The 20,842-nt window shown below is 44.9% G+C and overlaps 1 protein-coding gene across 2 annotated transcripts; it reads left to right on the top strand.

The window, feature by feature from the left end:
* The first annotated feature begins 4,917 nt into the window (after positions 1–4,917).
* Positions 4,918–20,384, top strand: ANGEL1 (angel homolog 1). Of its 2 annotated transcripts, none has more exons than XM_036384823.2 (10): positions 4,918–5,001; positions 6,831–7,430; positions 7,944–8,170; positions 8,735–8,804; positions 9,197–9,630; positions 10,296–10,422; positions 11,256–11,366; positions 12,538–12,607; positions 13,024–13,181; positions 14,020–20,384. In XM_036384823.2, exons 2-10 carry the CDS (start codon positions 7,064–7,066, stop codon positions 14,187–14,189), a joined length of 1,734 nt encoding a protein of 577 aa, XP_036240716.1. In that variant the 5' UTR covers positions 4,918–5,001; positions 6,831–7,063; the 3' UTR covers positions 14,190–20,384. The 2 variants fall into 2 exon arrangements, with proteins under 2 accessions (XP_036240716.1, XP_036240715.1); XM_036384822.2 differs by lacking the exon at positions 4,918–5,001 and adding an exon at positions 5,079–5,180.
* The last annotated feature ends 458 nt before the right edge of the window (positions 20,385–20,842 follow it).

Genomic DNA, 20,842 nt, shown 5'->3' with positions numbered 1-20,842 from the left:
TGTGTAGAAAGTAGTTGAAGAAAGATGTTTAATGTCAAAGGGAGAGCTCTTAAATGGAAATTCCCATTCTCCCCCTCTCCCCTCCTGCCTTTCTCAATAGCCAGATTACATGTGGCTGTTAGAATTTTGGCAGGATCATGTCCTTGGCTCCTTTTTGGATACATACCAGTTGGTAGGTACAATTCTGACAGTAAGGAAAGGCTAGTGAGTGCAGATGGTCAGAAACCATTCAGTTTCAACTCCTAGGTCAGTGTCAGGAGCTTGCATTGCCTTCTCTGCTGAGGCACCAGCCAGCAAGACAGACTCCTGAGGCTCACTCATTTTGGACATTTCATTCTGGTCTGTCATGAAGCAGATTCAGTTTGTCAATGCAAGCCTAGCAGAGATGTGACTCCCTGGATGTGACAGATCTTCCATTTGTTGTACTGAAGCCCCTCTTCAACATGCTGGAGATGTACTCCTGCAACCCTGCTTTGTGCCTAGCACTCCCTGTGCACTACATGCATGTGGTGCTGGCTCCAGTGTGGGGAAGGGCTAACTCTGGGGCTAAGCTTTCCTCAAGTTCTTCAGGCCATGTGCAGGGAACTCACAGTTCTCCCACATTAGGTTCTTATTCCTTCACAAGCTACCTTTCTCCCCTTTCTCAATTTCTGAGCCCACCAGGCAAAGCAATTTTTTATCTTCATCCCATTTCCCCACAAACATGCAAACCAAAACCATACCAGCTGCTCCTACCTCTCTTGAACTGACTGACAGCTCCCCAGGCACAGGGGCTGACTCTGTGATCAGACTCTGGGAATGCTTTGTAGTATACTTGTCCTGCATGGCAGAAGAAAAAGCATTTGAATGCCATTGTATATTGGGATTGAGTGTAAGCAGACTCACTGGAAGTGATACAGCTTCTCTTGTCCACAATTCATAGTTTATTTTATAGTTATAGAGAAAGAGAATTTGGAAAATTCCCTTTTAAGGGGACTAAATGCATGAAAAAATTATGAAGTGTTATTCTGCCAAAATAATTTCTGGCTAATAGTTTAATACATTTTTTTTTTCTACCATGAATCTTCCTTTTCAGTCCCTGTCACTGCTTTTACTACCTTTTCCCCTTACTCTCTATTGCCCTTTAGAGCTCCAGGTTATTAACCTGTAATTTTGTACCCTTCCTGGGTGTCACCTAGCACTGATGTGGAATGTGGAGCAGTTCAGCTATTCATTCAGATCTATAAGGGGAAAAGACTGGCCAGCTGGCACCCACATCACCGCACTTCAACCAGCTCTGCAGCTGCATCTCCTTTATTAAGACCCTTTCCTTCTGCCAGATTTTATTTGTCAAATGATGGGTTTACTTACATTACTGTAGTGTGAGAAAGACAAAAGAAAGGGTAAAAATAGGCTTAAATCCCATGTAAAAAAGTCATGAGACAAGTCATGTGCCCAGTACATTAGTCAGTCCCACGGAGTGTGGATTGAGCCTTCTGAGGTACATTTAGAAATCATTTTGGCACTTCATAAATTGCATTATGAGCTATTTAAATATAGAAAAAACAAGTCTAGAAGAGTGGTCCCCCATGCCTTACAGTAATTGCATTAAGAAACAATTGCATACATAGCAACAAAGGAAAATAAGAAATTAACATGTAATGACTAAATGACAGGCCAAAGGAGGTTTAGAACTTTGAGGGGAACTGTAATGCTAAATTAGGAAGTCAGGCCAAAGAGCTGTGAGCAGCCCTGGCACCTGACTCTGCTGTGTACAAGCAGAGCCTGAGAGCAGCAGGTTCAGAAAACCCTGCTGCCCCCATGCCCTGCCTGTCCTTCTGGACAATGAAGAGCTCAGACAAGATCTGGTCTCAAAAGATGCTGAGCTCTGACATCTCTTAGAGGCAGTAGGGGCAGCTCGGTGGAGTGTCCTGGAAGCTGGTACTGCCAAGTCCTCTAATGATTCATTTTGCTTTTTTCAAGTGCTCCCAGATGGCAGCTCCCACCTCTGGTCACTGGTACTCTGGATCCCTGTTCGCCACCCTTCTTCTCATTGCTGCCTGGCCTCAGGAGAGAAGCCTTCCCAACTGGTGATCAGCCTGGTGCAACCACAGTCCCTCTTAGCTGCTGCTGATTTTTCTTTGGCAATTTCTGAGAATTTCTGGAGTGAGTTTGCTAGTAAGTAAGCCCTGCACCTGCATCCTTCTCAGACTCATTCTCAGTGTCACCACTAGTGAGTCACAGGTTCATTTGCTTTTTCTCTTCTGTAAATAAAGAGTTCACAGCCACCTCCTAGGTCCTGTATGTTTCTCACACCTACACAGTTAAAGCACAGCTGCTTGGTGTTAAAACATCTCCAGGAGGAATGGTGCCACTTGTAAGACCTGAGTTCTTGATTTATGCTGCTTATAAACAGGAGAATCCTATGTGCTGTTTGCAGGGGCTTTCCCGATGTTGTGAGAAAGCCCTGAAGAGCCTGTGGTTGCTCTGTGCTGCCATATCACCCTTATGTAACCTTGCCTGCACCTTCTGACTCCTAAGGGTGACATTCAGTGCCAGAAACCCCATCATTCTGGGATCTAGTCAGCTCACAATAACTGCGAATAGCTATGGTTTTGGCTGTGGACCTTCCCCGTTTCCTCCCAAATGTATCAAAAAGTCACGTGAGGCCATTGCTAAATGTTCTTGTCTCCTTTAAGTTCGTGTTCCAGTTTGTACAATTTCATGATAAAGTCAGACTGTGGCAGTTATAGTGTTAAATGAGATGAAGATAGGAATGCATTCACCTTTTTAGTCTGGAACAGATTCAGACTTCCCTACTGCCAAATTCCCAGTATGTTCAGTAATAAAGTGTGGCTTGTAAACATGTCAGCAGTTAATGGGGCCTTGAATCAAGTACTCACTCATTCCACCAACTACTGTTGGTGCCAAAAGTGGTTCAGTGCTTATTATTTTACATCTTTTTTACCGAGGACTTTGTGACTTTTCCTAAGGTGATAAAACTAAAACTGTAACAGAAGAGGCTTTCTGATAAAGGTTGAGCAGAAATAATTTATAGACTTAAAAATATTTTTATTTCCCAAATAATAGGACAAATTTTGTGGCTTTATTCCCTTGGGTTCTAGACCTCTCAAACTGTCCAGTCATTAGAGACTGTGGAAGGATTACATTTGGATAAAAACCAAAATACCACAAAGTCCAGTGGAAGGCTTGACCCTGAAGCAGGTGACCATTGTCAGCTTTGTTTGTATTGCCAAAATTTGAAAATATTTTTCTAGTGTAGGCCAAACAACTGTGGCTATTTGGCCATAGCTGCTTGCTTGTTTGTAGCATCAGCTAACATTCTTCTCTGATTTCAGTCTGAGTATTCTGATGTGGGTTGGGTCTGAAGATCTTTTCTTAGATCTTTCCTTTCAAGGAACAAGCTGGTATTAAATGACCCAATCACGAGCTCCTAATGTTGCAGATCCTTCCTCTGGAGAACATCCTACATTCTCTGACTAGAAACCAATGATGGATTGGTTACCGCAACAGGAGATGGGAGACCACAGTCCAGTGCTTTCCCAGAGACATCTGTGGGATTTGAGACAAGTCCCTTCTTTGATGGTCTGTGGTGTTCTGTAAATGGGGATTTGAAAAAGAGTGGTAGGATTATTATTTATATACATTATAACATAATCTCAGATCCTAGCTGTGGACACTCATTGTGCTAATTACTAATGGGAGAAATGGGTCTCAATGTCTTCACAAACAACTCCAGCTGAAAGAACCAATCAAGTTCTGGAAGAATGGCTGTGGGGATTTTACAAGAAACGGGTGTTAATGTCTTAGAAATGGTCCATAATGTCTTAATGAATATTAAGCTGCATTTTTTGAAGAAGCTAGATAATTTGAGTTTCTAAACTTTAAGGCAATATGTAGTACGTGGTTCGGGAAGTCTGTACCTTCCTAGTGCCTCAGCTAATGGGGAAAGGAAGAGGGCAACCTGCAGCCATGAGTTTAGGAGAAAAGGAGGCTGTATCCTCCAAAAATTTGAGAGACCCCATTGGAGTATGGCCAAGTGGACTCCATCCCTTTACTCAAAGTTGCAAGATTCCTCTGTCTCTTTTGTGGACACTGGCTTTTCACAGCGTGATTTTCTGCACATCAGTAAGTGTTTCATTTAATTATGACCCATGAGATGGCAGCTGGTCACCATGAAGGGGGCATTTTGGCAGCACTCATCAGTGCAAAAGGCAGGGATAGTATGAATCTTGACTTCATCGCAGGTACTCAGAGTTTAGAAGAAGGCTACTGAGATTTCAAGTCAGAAATGTGTATTTGGTGTTAAAAAGCTGTAGTGTGCTCAGCTCAATCTGTTTGCCTTCAGATGTTGAAAACATGTGATTGTGGAGTGAAGCAAACATTGAAATTCTGGACTTCAACCAGGACTTCGCTTTTCATATACAACTGCCTGGTTTCAGCACATGATGGATCTCAACTTGCAAATGCCAGAGTACTCATAGCCAGGTGAGGACTGATTTTGCCAGCCTCTGATGACCTCTCAGCAGCACCAAGTGAGGGCACACTCCTGCTCTGCTGTCTCCCCCACCCCATCGCCACTGCCGCATAGAGGTTGTGCTTTGCAAAACCTTAGCAATTATCAGTGCTGTTCTAAAAGCCTGTGCAACATCTGGAGCAAAGGGTGTTTTCCCTGGGGACAAAAAATCATGGAAATTTTCCTGTTTGTATTTCTGGAAACAGGGGGTGAAAATTTTTGTTTGAAACCACAAATTTCAGGGTGGCGGAGCCATAAAGCAACCTTCACTCAGCCCAGGGTCACAGCTTCTGACCCCTCAGGCACAGCACGGCTGCCGGGCCCCTCCGCAGGCTGCGCTCCTGCCCTACAGCGGGGCAGGCAGGGCCCCACCCCGGCCGGGGCCGTCCCACCACGGGCCGCGGCCTCCCGGGAGCGGGCGGCCCTGGAGCGGCGCCCGGGGAGGGCCAGGCCCGAGCCGCTGCGAGCCCCGGGGGCCCGAGGCGGTGAGTGCCTGGGCACGCCAGGCGCCGGCGAGCCCGCGCCGTGAGGCCGTAGCTGAGGCGGGGCCGGCGCGGCGGCGGGGCCGGGCTGGGGGCGGTGGAGGCCGGGCCGGGCGGCATGATCGGCACTGTGCTCTGCTACGTGCTGCTGCCGGCGGCGCGGCTCCTCCAGGCCCTCCGAGGTAACCCGGCCCCGGGCGGGCGGCGGCGGGGGCACGGGGAGCTGCCGGGGGTGGCCCGGAGGGGCGGGGATGTCCCTCGCCGTCCCCCGCCCTGGCCTGAGGGGGGTGCGGCCCGGCGGCTGGGGTCGGTGCAGCTGCCCCGGAGCTCCCAAGGCTCCGGCTCTAGGCAGATGGGGCGTGGGGCTGCTGGGCCGGGCCGCAGCGGGGAGCTGCGTGTGTGGAGGGAACAGCTGCCGGCTGTTGTGCTGCAGAGGCAGAGTGCACTTTGCGCCGGGGCTCCAGCTCCTGCCGCCAACCTGCTCTCTAGGCTTGGGGAGATGCTTGGAGATAGGCAGCTCAGAGATCTGTGATCCCCCAAGGACCTGCGGGTGACTTCGTGGATGGACTTATGTTTTGTGTGCATCGCTATTTCACTTAGTTTCCCTAGATCCTGCTGCTACTTCACAGTCTGTGATTACTGAGCTCATGTACAGCCACCTTCCAGCCTGAACCTGTCCCTGGGCCTGTAGCAACTACTGGGCTGGCACCCTGTCTTTTTTCATAGTGAGCAGCGAGCTGACTCCTCTCAAATTCAGCTCCTATTGTGTATTAACAGGCTTTTGCAGGCACTCATCGTGCCTGCTCAGGGGCATGTGGAAACATTACCTTGGTGTGTTGGTGTTTCTGACATTAATGAACTTAATTACAAACTGACAGAGAGGAGTATGGTTCTTAAAGCTCCATTTCTGACACATACAGAAAACTTTGACACAAAAGATATAGTAAAACTATACATGAATGTTACTGACTCCTTTATGTTACTGCTCTGGCTGACTGACAGGGATGCAGAGAAAAAAGTGATTTGTAATCAACAGTAATTGCTAGTTAACAGTAGGGACAAGTGTCTGTGCAGAATTCATAGTGAAGCGTAAATGCCATCTCTTGTATAGATGCAAGTGAAAAGAATCTCTGTCTTTTTCTACTTTACTGCACAAATATTACCGTATTCAATGTTACATTAAAACAGTTTAAAGTGGGTTTTTTGCCACATGTCAGTCATCAGGTAATCTGGAATTATCAGGATTTCTTCTGTGCATATACTCTCTCTAATGAGGCATATGTTGGTCCCCATGTGTCTTCATTTTTCATCTCTTAGTAACAGAATGGTTTTTCTTCTACAATGCATTCTTGTGATGTATTTTACTCTCTTAGCTGACTGCTATTTCTTGCTCAGTCCCTGGAATGAAACTTGCTCCAAAAGATGTTCTCTTAGCTTCTTAGCCCATGCACGATCAACTAACTTTTAGAGACTGCCTTTACATATGTTTCTGAGAGCTGATATTTCCACAAGGCCTTTCAGCTTGGCTGACTCTCTGTGCTGCTGCATGAGTTAGAATTGCATTCTCTAGATTTGATAAAGCCATTGCTATTGTGTGCAGTTTCAGTGGCTTGGACTAATATGACTGGATTTGGACTGTGGCTTAGCATTCTGGAGGAGGCAGGGGAAGTTATTTAGACTGTAACTTTTTTCCCTCAGAGAAATAATTTGTTTGGGTTACTATACTGAATGGTTGTATTGCACAGAGTTGCAGCAAATGTGTTGGAATAAGAAAATAATGAGTAAGAAAGCATTTCTGGCTGTTTGATTTTGATTTTGTTTTTAAATGACAGATGCTTTCTTTACCTATCGAAAGAATGTGCTTCTGGCGAAGAGCCCGTCCACCCAGATAGAAGGTGTCTTTGCTGCAACCAGAGGAAGATCAGTTCCAGAAGAGCAAGAAGCCCTTCTCCAGCAGTGGCTGGAGGAAGGAGCAGGGAATTTGCCAGCCAGTGAGAGTGTTCCAACAGTGAGGAAAGTATCAGTTACACTCACTAGTGACTGGTTAGAAGGTTCAGAACTATTGATGTCCAGCCTCAGTGACCTGAATACGTCTCCGGAACTCACCCAGTGTACTGATCAGCAGCACTTGGAGCTAAATGCCTTGGCTTCTTCAGACCTGCAGGATCATGCAGTGGCTGAACTGGCCAGATTACCATCCGAGGAAACAGTGACTGTAGCAGGCAGTGCTCCTTGGGCAGCTGTGGTCCCACAGACAGATCACCAGACATCTGGCTGTGCTGGTATCAATGTGGAGGTGCTGAATGATGACCCAGCTGTGCTGGCCTGGAGTTTAGCATGTGATGCAGAGGCAGTGCCACCAGTGCTCCCAGCCCAGCCCATTCAGGAAGCGGTGCCATTTTATCCTGTCTCATCGGAGGTGCCCTACCATGGTCAGTGATGGCTCTTAATCTAATGTTTAGTTTGGGATTGGCATTTGTAGTGAATGTGGTCAGGTTACTGTGTTTGGGCTTGCTGTCAGCAAGACATTGGTAGCCCCTGCAGAGTTGACAGGATCTGCTAGTGAAAGCTGTAAAGTGAGTTTTTGCTGAGGAGGGCTGGTCGCAGCTAGTGGTTTCTGTGCTGTGAGACTGTCTGATCTGAATATCAATATATGTTCCTTACTGTTCTCAAATGCTGGCTTTGTACTCTAGGAAGCACTGAAAAGTGGATCTGGTGTTTCAGTATGCTTGACTCTGATCATGTGTTATGCCATCCCTACAGACAACTATCCATAGATATCCAGAAAGAGCACCTGAAAACCAGAGTGGGTGTGGGTTTGTTCAGAGGCTAGAGTGCCCTAGCTTGGGGAATGAGAATGGCTGTTCTCTGGGTCCCAGGGGAACCAAAGTATCAGCAAGGTACCCAGTGCAGCTGTAACTTTGCTTTTTGTCTCTTGCATATAGAGATCTTATGGAGAGACTGGGAGGATCTTTCTGTCCAGCCCTGTGTCTTAGAGCAGGTCTCAAAAAACACTCCCCTCTTTGAATTTCGAGTCATGTCTTACAACATCCTTGCCCAGGACCTGGTGGAGCAGGGCCTTGATCTCTATGTACACTGTCATCCAGACATCCTGAACTGGAACTACCGCCTTCCAAACCTTTTGCAGGAGATCCAGCATTGGGATCCTGATGTAAGTATGACTAAGCCCTCTCTACATCAGTGTCACCAGAATTTGAATTCCTTGTTTGATCTAACAGTATTAAGAAAAGAAAAAGATGGGGGCAAGTCCTAGGAAGATACTGCCTGCTTGGTAACTGGACACTGATTGGTCTGAGAATGTGGACTTTCACAGACCGTGTTTTTGGTGTATGTCTTGCTTTGATTGTAGAAACTTCGAAGTCATACTTCGATAGCAGGGCTTAACTTTTATAACCAGCAGAAGTAGAGGAAGAAGGACCTGTCTTCTAAGGCAGTACAGGAGGGAAGCCTGCATAGAAGAGGACTCCATGAATTTCTTATTCTTTGAGTCCTCTCTATGGGATGAAGGATCTTTTATCTCATTGCTGAAAAACTGAATGATATGCTACTGTGACCCAGAAAGTTAGTGCTTTTCATCTGGAAAGTACAGATGAAGTGATGACATTTCTGTTTGGAGGGTTGGTGTGTGAATGCACTTTTCCACTTTCTTCCTTCCACAAAACAAGGTAACTAGCAAATACTTGTGGAGCAAGTGAGGTCTCTGCCTTCCTTCCAGGTTCTGTGTCTCCAGGAGGTGCAAGAGAACCATTACTGGGAGCAACTGGAACCAACATTCAAGGAGATGGGTATGTCCTGCTTTTGTGGGTCTGTACATCCAGCTCATGGAACTGGCCAAGCAGTGCTTCCTGCTTAACATCTTCTATGCACTCAGTTTCAAGAGACCTCTTCCTGTTTGCCAGGTGGCTGCTGGCCCTACTTCTGAGCTATCTGCCTAGACCTTTGTCCTTTCTTTTGTAATTGATGTCTCTGAGTTGAAAAATCAGAGTAACAAAACAGAGGGCCCTAGAAGGTCAAGGAGAGAGAAAATACCCCCAATAATTAATAATAAAGGGTGGTTATTGGAAAAGAATTGGGTATATTGCTGTACCCAAAGTAGTAGGAACCTTTTCTATACAGACTTGCTGAGCCTGAGGTAGTGAGTGGATAAACCATTTAATAGGTGATGGTTTCTTTTCAGGCTTTGCTTGCTTCTATAAACGGAGAACCGGGACGAAGACAGATGGATGTGCAGTGTGCTATAAGCACAGCAGGTTCCAGCTGATCAGTCTCAGCCCCATAGAATACTTCCGGCCTGGCCTGGACATCCTCAACCGGGATAATGTGGGCTTGGTGCTGCTGCTGCAGCCTGTGCTCCCAGAAGGTCTAGGTCTGAATGCAGTCAGTCCTTTGTGTGTGGCCAACACTCATGTGTTGTTCAATCCCCGTCGAGGAGATATCAAACTGGCCCAGGTGGCATTGCTGCTAGCAGAGATTGACAAAATTGCAAGAACTACTGAAGGCAGCTACTATCCTGTCATCTTGTGTGGAGACCTGAACTCTGTACCTGATTCTCCACTCTACAAATTCATCCGGAATGGTGAACTTTCCTACCATGGGATGCCAGCCTGGAAGGTAGTTGCCAGCCAGAATTGGGATTGGATAGCTCTTTATTGTCTGCTGCTAGAGAAATGCATGGCTGCATTCTTCCTCTTGTGAGGAAATAGTCTTAATACTGAATTGAATTATTCAGCAGTCTTCCCCAGTGTCTCCAGCGCTGCAGGGGAAAGAAACGGACAAGTGCGTGCATGTTGTTTCCATCACTGCTTTTCTGGTTTCTCTTGAGGGCACACTTGTGATAATAGATCACTTAATATCAAGTCTTTTTTTTTTTCTTTTCCTGTGGAATTTTTGTTCCTGTGTGTCTGGAAGTGTAGGGAAATGCAACTCCACCAAGACTTACTAAAATTTTTTGTTCTAAAAAAGTTCGAAGTGGGTCTCTTGTGGTTGTCTTACTGTGTGTCTGTGATCAAATATATGGTTATCATTCAAGTTAAATCATCACTTCAATAAGATACCTGTAAAGTATCTTGTCAGGTGACTTTTAGCTAGTTATATCTGTCCCCTACAGCTGAAGGTTTACTATATCTTTACCATACTCTGAATAGCTTAGCTCATGCCTTTCTAAGAGAGCATTCTCCTGTCTTGCTCCTGGCAAGTGTATATATGTACATTGTCTATAGCTTGCACATCTGCTCTCTGTCACTGATGGTTGCTCTCCTTTCCTGGCCTTCTTGCAGGTGTCTGGTCAGGAAGACTTTTCCCAGCAATTGTATTCACGAAAGCTGCTGGCCCCACTGTGGCCAAGCTCACTGGGTGTAACAGACAAGTGCCAGTATGTCACCCTGTGCCAGCCAAAGAAACCTGGTGAGCTCCAGTATTCACTGACAATATGAGTTTGCTGAAGATGGGCAGTTTGTGGGCCTTGCTGTCTCTCTGAGTAGCTTGGGCATGTGCTGCATGAGGAACTTGACAAAGATTCTCTTCTTCTACTTTGTATATGAGTTAAATACATTTTTTTCCAGAACCTATTGGATTTCTGCCATTTTCTTTCCCTAGAATGTTCCTCTACCAGTAACACTTGCTCTATGTCTCTTTCATATTCCCAGACTTACACTTTTGTGCAGTTGTAAACTATGTTCAGCAGGCATTGCTTTAATCTCTGGGTGTTTGGGGTGTAGTTTTGAATAGTATTTGCAAACCACTGTAAAGAAATCATTCCTAAGATCCAGTTACAATCATGTCTGTTCTCTGCATCCATTGAGAGGATTAAAAAAATGGAGCCCACACAAAATAGCTTTTGTTGAAATTGTGAATGTAGAACTTGTATTCAGCCTGATCTCCAGAAATGTTTTTCTCAGCAGACATTTCCTGGAGTTGCACACTTAACTGATCTGCTTGAAAGTCCCTTGAACTTTTGGTGTCTCAGAGAGGACATTCTTACTTTGTGCTGACAATAACTGTTGCATCTGAGGGATAGGAATAGCTGTGCTCTGTTTTTCTACTTTTACACATCTGTTCTACATGTAGGTTATCAGGTGATTTCTAGTCTCATGGTATCAGAGTGCTTGGGAACAAAAGCCTCTCTCAAACGAAAGAGCTCTAAGAGGCCCAAAGGTCTGAAATATAGGTAGGTGTTCCCTGGAGGTATGACTTTGCTGCAGTTACTTTCTTCTTTTAATTTGTGCTTTTCTCTGCAGGGAGACGCGAATACAGCCGGGACTTCCTGCTGCAGTTCCGCTTTTGCGATGCTGCCTGTGAACGACCACCGGAGCTGGTCCTCCTGGAAGGTGTGACAGATGCTAAACCAGGTATTAACGGGAGACTTTGCAACTTGTCACTCTCCCCACTCAGTGGAGCCTTTCTTCTGAGGACAGACTGAGAGAGTTTGGACTGGAGAAGAGAAGGCTCCACTGAGGCCTCATTGTGGCCTTCTAGTACTAAAAGTGGGCTAATAAAAAAACGAGGGAGAGTGACTATTTACACAAGCATATAGTGATGGGACAAGGGGAATGGTTTTAAACTTCCTAAAATTCTCTACATAGAGGGTAGTAAGGCACTGGGCCAGGTTGCCCTGAGAAGTTGTGGATGCCACACTCCTGGAAAATGCTCAAGGCCAGGTTGTATGGGGCCCTGGGCAGCCTGATATAGTGGGTGACATATTTACCCATGGGATGGAGGGATGGAACTAGATGATCTTTAAGACTTCTTCCAGCCCAGGCCATTCTGTAACTGTATGATTCTATGATTTCAAGGAAAACATGAGGTGGAGGTAATGCCTGGTGAGAAAAGGGAAAGGCAGAAGGGTGCCTTCTGTGACCATGATTAGATTTCATGAGAGCTCAGAGAAGTACGCTTTCCTCCCTCATACACACTGACTGTGTTCCTTGAGATGCACTGATATTCAGCTTCTTGAAGCTCTTTCTTCTAAACTTTTAAGCTGAAACAGATACGTATATTTCTTTTCTCTGCTTCAAGACTTCGGTGGCAGAGAACAACCTGAAGACTGTAATGATACACGATGGTCCCAAAATAGATGTCTCTGGAAGCTGGTACCCAGTAGACATTCCTGCACCTCTGGGCCTTGTGGCATGGCTAGTTCTGCTTTCTCCATTTCTGTTCTGCCTTTCTAGACACCCTTTGAGTAAGCTGTAGGCTAAGACAAGCAAACTTTCTTTTGAGGGCAAATGTTGAAATACCCTGGACTTCGGTAATATTGAATGCTTTAAGGACATGTACTCAGCAGGACAGAATATGAGTTCTCAGTTGTTTGCACTGATCTGCTCTAGAGATGTTCCTGTTAGTCTTACAGCTTGTGTTTTCTCTGGATATTTTCCTTTATGATATTCATGACTCCAAGCTATCTGCTCTTCTTGGGCAAAAAGATTCATATGGTTTCGGGAGAAGCTTCTCAGACTTGGGATGAGCAGCCTGTTCTGGGATCTGTGTAGGTCTGGCTGGAATCTCTTTGCTCCTTTGCAGACCGCCCTGCACACTGGCCCAAGCCTGCTGCCACGGTGAAAGACCCAGATCCTCAGCCATTCGTCCCAAGGTAACTTGGTGCACCTTCAATGACCACAGTCTTCAAACTCAGCCTTGTTTTCCTGAAAATCTGCCTGAAGGAAAGGCTGAAGTAAATGTGAGAGTGAAAGAGGGTAAGGAGGGCTATCTGGAAGAGCTAGGTCCACCCAGGATTGTCCCAGCATCAGGATGCTGTTCTGTCAGCTTTATGTTGGTGAGATTGAGAATGAAGGGCATAGGCATATACAGGACTGGGTATTGAAGGCAAAGGAAATTCAGAGTCTGTCTTGCTTTGGTGTAAGTGGAGCGAATAGTTCTGAAAGATTTTATGTGCTCATAAAATAGGAATAGTTCAGACAGTTGCATCAGCAAGGGAACATTCAGCTGTGACTGCAGTACCAAAAAGGCATAATTCTCTTTCCTTTCTTGGTGACTGTTTGTGTGCAGGTGTTCAGGTGTTATCCAGCATGGCCTCAACCTGACCTCTGTCTACAGCCACTTCTTGCCACAGAGGGGACGCCCAGAGGTCACAACAATGCCCATGGGGCTTGGAGCCACTGTTGATTACATTTTCTACTCAGCAGAGCCTGTGGAGAACAAGGCGGGTGAGTGTGGCAGTGCAGGGCTTATCCCTGTGACATTGGAAGAGGACTGTGAGACAGGCCAGATGGGCAGTGCATTTCATTAGCTGGTGGATCTACAGGATCTGTCTTTGAAATAATACACAAGGTGGAAGTAACATTTGCTCATGTACCATGAGAAGACACTGTTTTATCTTTGCTGTGAAAAAAATGAGGCTGCTTATGTTCGTGTAGACTTTTGAGGAAGCTAGAACAGAATAGATTCTTTTCTTCTGTATAAATATCTTACTTGTGCTCCTGATAACAGGCAGTGCTGGGTCCTGAGTTCAAGGCTTGGAGTTCTGGTCAGTCTGAGACGACATGCTTGCTGTTCTTGGAAGGAGGTGACTTTGGTTCTTTTACAGTGGCACCTTCTCTCTGCTGCCTGAAACAGCAGTTTTGTTCATGAACGACTGCATGTAAATGCATCCAGGAACTCTCTTGGAGCTGATTTGGGTCATGTCAGAATCAAGTTTGGGGAACCAGTTAGGAATGAAGAGATTAATTCCTCCTCAGGGGAGAATCTGAAGCTATTGCTAGGCCACAGTTCAAGAAAGGAACTTTTCATGTAAGCAACTACCTGGTGAATTTAGTGTATTCTTGCTTCCTATGCCTGCAAGTATATGAAACCATGAACAGCAGTATTGTAGGGTACTCTCTGCTTTCACATCTAGGCTCAAGGGTGCATGTAGTGTTTGTGCAGGCAGTCTTCATTTATCAGGGAAAGAACAGGAGAGGATTGACAAGCATCCCTCTGTGAGTGTGTAGAGTTAATCTGTGGTGCCAGTCTCTGGTTGATGTTTCTTCCCATTTTCTTTGTCAGGTCGCAGGCTGTACAAGGATGGAGCCCTGAAGCTGCTTGGCCGTCTTTCTCTTCTCTCTGAAGATGTCCTCTTGATGGCAAATGGCTTACCAAATCCTTTTTGTTCATCTGATCATCTCTGCCTGCTGGCTAGCTTTGGATTGGAGATCTCCAGCCTCAGAGAGAGTTAGTGTTGGTTCCCTTTCCCTAAAGAAAAGTTGTTCTGAATACAGCAGTTGAGACTCTGGATTGCACAACCTGCTTGCAAGAAAACCCTTTTCTTGTCATGCCCTAAAAGTCCTTTTATCCCCTCACACCCTCACTAAATGCAGGGATGGGAGAGTTGGAGCACTTTTTGCATTGGTATCTTCTGCATCTCTGCAAACCTGAGCTGTGTTCCCAGTGGGCTCATAGGTGTATTCAGGCATTAGCATCTCTTAAAGAGATCCTTGTTCCACTGCCTTGGTTAGCAGGTGTTTTTGTGCTGCAGGAACCAACATAACACCCATGGTTATTTGTCCCTGTGTAAGATTTTCAAGGAGCTGGAAAAGAGAGGGGCAATGCTATCTGCTTTTGGTTAGTTTAATTGCTACCAAGGAGCATGGAATGTGTATGCTAATACTCTTTTACACCAAAACAAATTCTTTTCGTTCTTTTAATTTCTCAGTAATAGTTCAGTACTTTCAGGGCTAGTTGTTGTGTTGCCTTTTAGATTGGATCTGCTAACTGCTTAGAAATGTCTTTTACTTAATAATCTGTAAGGGCTGACTTGCTGACAGAAGGGTTTGTGTGGTGTAACAGTTTCTACCTGAAACTGCTTGCTGTGACTAATGGACCAGGGAATGGGATTGCCAGGAATGGAACCAGTGGTTCTACAGAGCCACTCACAGCAGCTCTTTCAGCTGCAGCAAAAGCCTAGAAGCCTTGGGGAAGGCTTCCTTCCTTTCTAGCAGTCTCAGAATGGTACCTAATATGTCATTTTTAGCAAAAATATTTAGGACCCTCACAGTGAATATCCTGTGGAAAAAATTACCCTGTAAGGCATGATAACCCCAGAAGGCTATAACTCTGGTTGTCCCAAAAGAGAGATGAAGATGGAAGGCATGTGAGAGTCAGCAGAGCCATCAGATGGAAGAGCTGGTCTTGTCACTTGCCCTGTTCTTTGTGCACTCCCTATTGCAGTCAGCCTGCCAGGGGTCAATAGCCAACCTGTAGTATCCATCTCCTGCGCCAGACTGAAGTCCATGCTGCATCCTTCTGCACCCAGCCATGTTTAGGTGTAGATAGAACCCTTAGGATCAACTCCTGACTCTTGACATGCATTGGGAGGACGGGGAGGGCTGTGTAACTTGGAGCCAGACTGCAGTCGCTTGGATCCCAGTGTACCTTTGGTGTCCTGCTTTTTGTCCAGTACAAAAGCAGTTGAGCTGTACCTGTTCCTAGAGTAAATTCCCCAGTTCAACCTGACATTTGGTGCTCAGTTTTTCCCTAAGAGATGAAACCAGTCTTGGCAGAAACCAATATTGGCAGAAACATTATGAATCCTCTGTTCACAAACAAGGCAGGAAATCCAGTCCCACCTGAGGTTTTTGCAGGAAGGTGCAGGAGACTTGAAACATTGTTTGTTCTTCATGCTCTATATTGAGGGACTTTGATATTTTAAATGTTACTTTCCTTAATGAAAAATAAAATACTGTAATCTAAGAAAATACCACAAAGTAACTGTGGCACCTCGTATTTCTGGCTGCTGAACCTCTGAAGACTTTCTGGACAAGGTTTTGCTGGCTGCACGGTGAAAGAGGGCAAATTGACTACACAAGAAAGTAATGAAGGTTGAAGAGAGGGAAGAAATGAGGCAAGACATCCCTAAATCCCAGAGGTGGCTTCTTTGGCATTGGGCTCGCCTTGCTCCCTCCATCCCCTACCTCCCACCCCGCCCCCAGCCCCCCCGAAAGATTTGCATTCAGGAACCCTTGCCCTCCTCCCTAAGAAAGGAATACTGCTGATCTTTTACAGCTCACTTCTGTAAACTACAAAAATAAGGTGTGTGGGGGGGTAGGGAGTTATGTTCTGTGCCCTTGTGAGCATGTAGGGACTGCATATTCCCCTCTTGCCCTGCCAGATGGTGTGGTATTTGTCTGGTGATGTTTGGATGGCTTTTGCTACCATTTGTGAGTTTCTGTAAGTGAACAGCAGTCTTGGGGGAGTGTGAATAATTTTGCCCTTAGGTAATAGATCTGGCATGGCACTGGTACATGGGGGGATGGATGGATGCAGAGATGTGCATTTATATGACCATGTTTATTTCACAGTTTGAATGATTTCTGGCAAGTACTCTGACTTTGTAAGTAGTTGTATTTATAAAGGGAGGGAAGAAAAGGGTGAACTGAGAGCTTTGTTTTCTATCTGGCTCAAAAGGTTGCCAGAAGGCAGCCTGGTTGCACACGACTCCCTCCTGCTGTTAACATTGTAATAGGAACCTTAGAAGACACTAAAGGTTTAACAGCAACCAACCAAAAGCACCACAAAAAATTTTGTGACACATAGTGTTGGCACTTAGAACTTTAGCTATCCTGAGTCTGAGGTCAGCTGGTGAGGAGGGGTGTGTGTGTGTGTGTATGTATGAAAGCTGCCCATAAGAGAGCCAGACTCAGCTCCAGCTCTCTTGAGACCCATAAGGCGTGCACCATACACCAGCAGATGAACTGGTTGCGCCTGCACTGCCTGAAGCACCCTGCCAGTCCTGTGATACAACTCAGGTGGAGGACCTGTGTTCCAGTATCACAAGTGCTCTTTCCATTTTATATAAACCAAAACCTTGGCTTGTGGGCAAATTGCATGGAAGCATCTCAGGGAGCTTTTAAGGTTCCAGCTATATGTTGCTGGAAAATCTAATGTTGCACAGGTCAAACTAATGCTTTCTCTTTCCATGCATGAAATAATGTGGTATGCACTTGGAATTGTTAAGTTTTTGAACACTGAAGATCGAGTCACGTGCAGAGAAACACCAGGACAATGCCTACTAGTCCCCTTATTCTTCTTTTTGGAGGTTATAGTGTTCCCAGGGTGACTTGCAGCTCTCAAAGCCCTGGCTTACTCATGATTTGTTGGGCACTCATAGCTGAAACTGTGGCAGAAATGCAGGACCATGGCTAGTGACTGTATAGAGACACAAAGGCAGAGTTGAAAACTTCATCTCTGTGTTTATTTTGACCACTGTCAAGGACCTCTGGTATGGACTCTTATGGAGGTGGTCTGTTTTGGGAAAATAAAAACCCCTGTGTTCTAGAGCAATTTGGAGTTAATATTAAATGGATCTGGGGACCTGTGAGTGCCTCTTGACTGTGTGGGATTATAGGAGAGGTTTGGAGGTGGGGTTGGTAGAAAGTTCCGAACTGTAAAATTGCAACCAGCATATAGTTGTTGGGAGAAAAATAATGTGTTTTGTGATGCTTTAAGGATAGCACCCACACATACATCAGAGCCTGTGGTAATGAGCATTGTAATGGGATGCAGAACTGAGATTCCAGATGTAGCTCTTAAAACTGTTTCTGGACCTAAATGCATGATGAGTTTTCATTAACACAACTTTCTGATGAATTACAGAAGGATCTGTAAATGGTTATGAAAGTAGAACAGCAGTATCTGCAATGCTCAGAAAGGGAAGGTGTCACAGAGGTAATTACCAGCTACGTGACCTTAGTAGTGACGTAGAGTTCAGGGAGACCGGTGCTTAGGGGAAGTGATGCCAGAGACTGCTGGCAGTGTGTGTACATTCCCTCTTAGCAGCCTCCTAAGCTGCAGGAGCATGCAGCTGTTGAGACAATCAAGTATTTCACTAAGTATCTTTACTAAAAAACAGTTTAATTTGCGCCACAGCTGCTAGGCTGTATTTAGTTATTCTATTTAGATAGAAGTTGGACTTCCTTCATTTTCTCAGTTTTAAGTTCAGTGCTTCAGGAGGTTGCCCTTCATAACCAGTTTTCCCAATTACATGGGATGGGAGGAGTGGTAAACAATATAATTGCTCTATCATCTTTCCTCTTCGTAATAAATGAAACTTGGCTGCTGTTTGAGGTCTTCTTTCTCCATGCCTTTTTCTTATGAGCTATCTCTCCAGCAGCTGTTTTCCCATGACTACTCTATCCAGTTATCTTTCTGAGTTACTGATGTTTATTTTTTCTGCAGCTGTATTTCTTCAGTTAAAAGTCATGGGTTCAATTCTCTAGGGCTAAGTGTTATTATAAATGCAACATATAAATGGTGTCAAGATGTAAGATAGTGGGTTTCCTCAGCCCTGAAAAATTACGTGGGAGGATTGGGAGCTCTGGAACCAACACATAGGTGGGAGTAATGCTTGTTATATAAAACAACAAAACTGGAGTTTCAGATTTATTGTTAGTGCTCTGTACGCCACCTGCTTTGTGAAGGCAGAGCTCTGAAATATACTTGACCTTAGTTTGTCTGCTCTGAGGAGTCTCCAAGAGGTCGTAAGAAGTTCCGCATCTCAGCGGATCAAGGTATGAGTCCTGCTCTTGACGATGTGCTGATGATGGTGTTGGCAAACAGTCTGCAAAGCAGGGTGTTGCTGCAGTCCAATAACTGCTCCCAATGCCACCACCTCAGTATTGAAGATTTATTGGATATACTGTTTAGATATTTGCAGACATATCCATGGGTCATCCAAATGAACCCTTTTGTTGCTTACCTCAAGGGGGAGCACACAAGCCTTAGTGGGATACCATCTCCTTTCAGGCTTCCTGTTGTGCAGACTAATTGAATTGCTGGCTGTGACCTGCTTCTTACCAGACTGTAGCTGCCTGGCCTGTAGTGCTTCCCATAGCACTGTCATGCTGAAATGCACAAGCTGAATTGAATATTCTGCGTTGTGTTTCTAACCATGATACTGAGTTTCTGAAGGGAACTCACCTGTTACAATGATAACCAGGATGACAGATTAAACAGCTGGCATGCCTGTAACTCCTTTTGTCAGCTGTAAATGTTTGGCATCCCCTGTCAAGACAAGTTGTCCTCCTGCTTCCACTGAAAATGTCATTCTAGTCTTGAAGCTATTTTTCTATTTATTTATTTTAAAATTTATTTATTTTCTTTCAGATTTAGACTGTACATTCTGTGCTCTTGTATAATAGCTGGAAAATTTTTTTGTAACTTTGATAAGACAAACACAGCAGCTTTCAAGGTCCAAGTCTGGCAAATGGGAGGACTAAGCTAGACACTGGCTTATGCTACAACAAAAGAGGTATTTGTTCCATCCAGTCTTTAATTTCTATACACCAGAAAAAGAACAAAAAAAACCCCCCCCCAAACCGAAGACCAAAAAACCACCAAAAAACAAAACCCAAAAAAACCCTTGGCTTCAGACCTTAGCAATTTTATTCAGTTTTTTGTTATTTTCTTTCTGGATGCAAAGCCCTATATTTATTCTATATATTTAGTTATTGGCCAGTGCCTGGAGCTGCTCTTGAACTGGGAGTAGATGAATGCAGTAGTTATTGTTATTTCTCTCCTCCTTTCCTCCCTTAAAATGAGGTTAGAGATAAGATAGCACTCCCTCTTTGCCAAAATAAAAATATAATCCAGGAAAACAAACCTGGTTGAGTTAACTTAATTCTGTAATGGCCTGCTATCCACAGCATGTCATATGCCTTTGCCTGCCATAGTCCTGCAGTTGCTGCATGAATGGTGCTCTTAAGGCTCAGTGGATGAATTTCTGTGTGCTTTTAGACATGTGAGAACCTTAAGTCTTGGGCCTCTCAGTGTAAAAACTGACAGGGTGTGGTTTTTTTGTTTCTTGGGGTTTATAATTTATTTTCTGCTTCAACATATTGTTTACCCTTCCCACAAGAAAGATTTTCCACTTAAGGTCCAAGCAGCATAATCTCTGACTGACTTGAAAACTAAAACTGCAGGAACAACCAGTCACAGGGGAAAAGCCTGATGTAAGAGGGAGCAGAAAGTCTGTGGCTGCCTCACTGTTTTGCTGTTCTCACTCCACCCTGATCTACACATCCATAGGTGATATAGGAGTTACCTGATTTAAAGCAAAATCTATTAAGGCATGGAGCAGAGGGTGTTTTCAAGCAAGCATCTGAAGTAGATGCTTAGAACTGTGCAATTGCTTTCCCTCAGGGCAGAAGCAGTTCATGTAATTAACTTGGCTAAGATGGACTATTGCATGCGCCTTTCTCTTTGGAATAACAGGTCAGAGAATGTTTATTCCTTTCCTATACACACTGTAGGCTTGCCTACATACTGGCCTTGGTCCCAGCTATTACTCATTTCCCTAGAGAGAAGGGGTATGTTATGCATGAAAGATGATAGCCTGAATAAAGTTGGATCCCCTTGCTGGGGATCCTTGCACTGAATCTTGCAGCTGACTGTCCTTTATTAACCCAGCATTTGTCTTGAGAAGTCCTGGTGAGGTCATTAGTCTGGAAGGTCACTAAGCAGACTTTGAGGAGAATTGCTTTCCAGGCCAGGAAGGGAGACTGAATTGTACATTGACAAGTTGAGCAGTGCAAGAAGAGGTTTGTATTAACCCTTACGGCATTGTTTGGTACAGTATTGTAAGAGTGAAATTTTTGATGCTGCCTGCGCTGATTTTTTTTTCCCATCCAGCCTGACTGATGGCAGTTCAAGAGGGAAAACTTGAATTCCTTTGCTAAACAGCCACATACGTACTTACTCTGGCAACTGCCTCTGTGTGCACAGACATACTCACCTATTCAGATGATTAAAGGAGGATGAGGGTTCTTCCATGTCCACTAGTGTAGCAAGTAAAGGACATCTTCACATAATTTGCCTGATACCATCACTCAAGGCT

This window comes from Molothrus ater, chromosome 6 (genome assembly GCF_012460135.2).
Source record: "Molothrus ater isolate BHLD 08-10-18 breed brown headed cowbird chromosome 6, BPBGC_Mater_1.1, whole genome shotgun sequence".
NCBI classification, from domain to species: Eukaryota; Metazoa; Chordata; class Aves; order Passeriformes; family Icteridae; genus Molothrus; species Molothrus ater.
Note: the sequence above shows the minus strand (reverse complement) of the source record. Positions and strands in the feature narration are given on the sequence as shown.

Excerpts from the sequence above, each read along its gene's own strand:
- ANGEL1 (XM_036384822.2), top strand. The coding sequence starts at position 5,117 with ATGATCGGCACTGTGCTCTGCTACGTGCTGCTGCCGGCGGCGCGGCTC. Across the intron at positions 8,171-8,734 it reads TCCAGCATTGGGATCCTGAT|GTTCTGTGTCTCCAGGAGGT; the intron begins GTAAGTATGACT and ends CCTTCCTTCCAG. Across the intron at positions 10,423-11,255 it reads GTGCCAGCCAAAGAAACCTG|GGAGACGCGAATACAGCCGG; the intron begins GTGAGCTCCAGT and ends TTTTCTCTGCAG.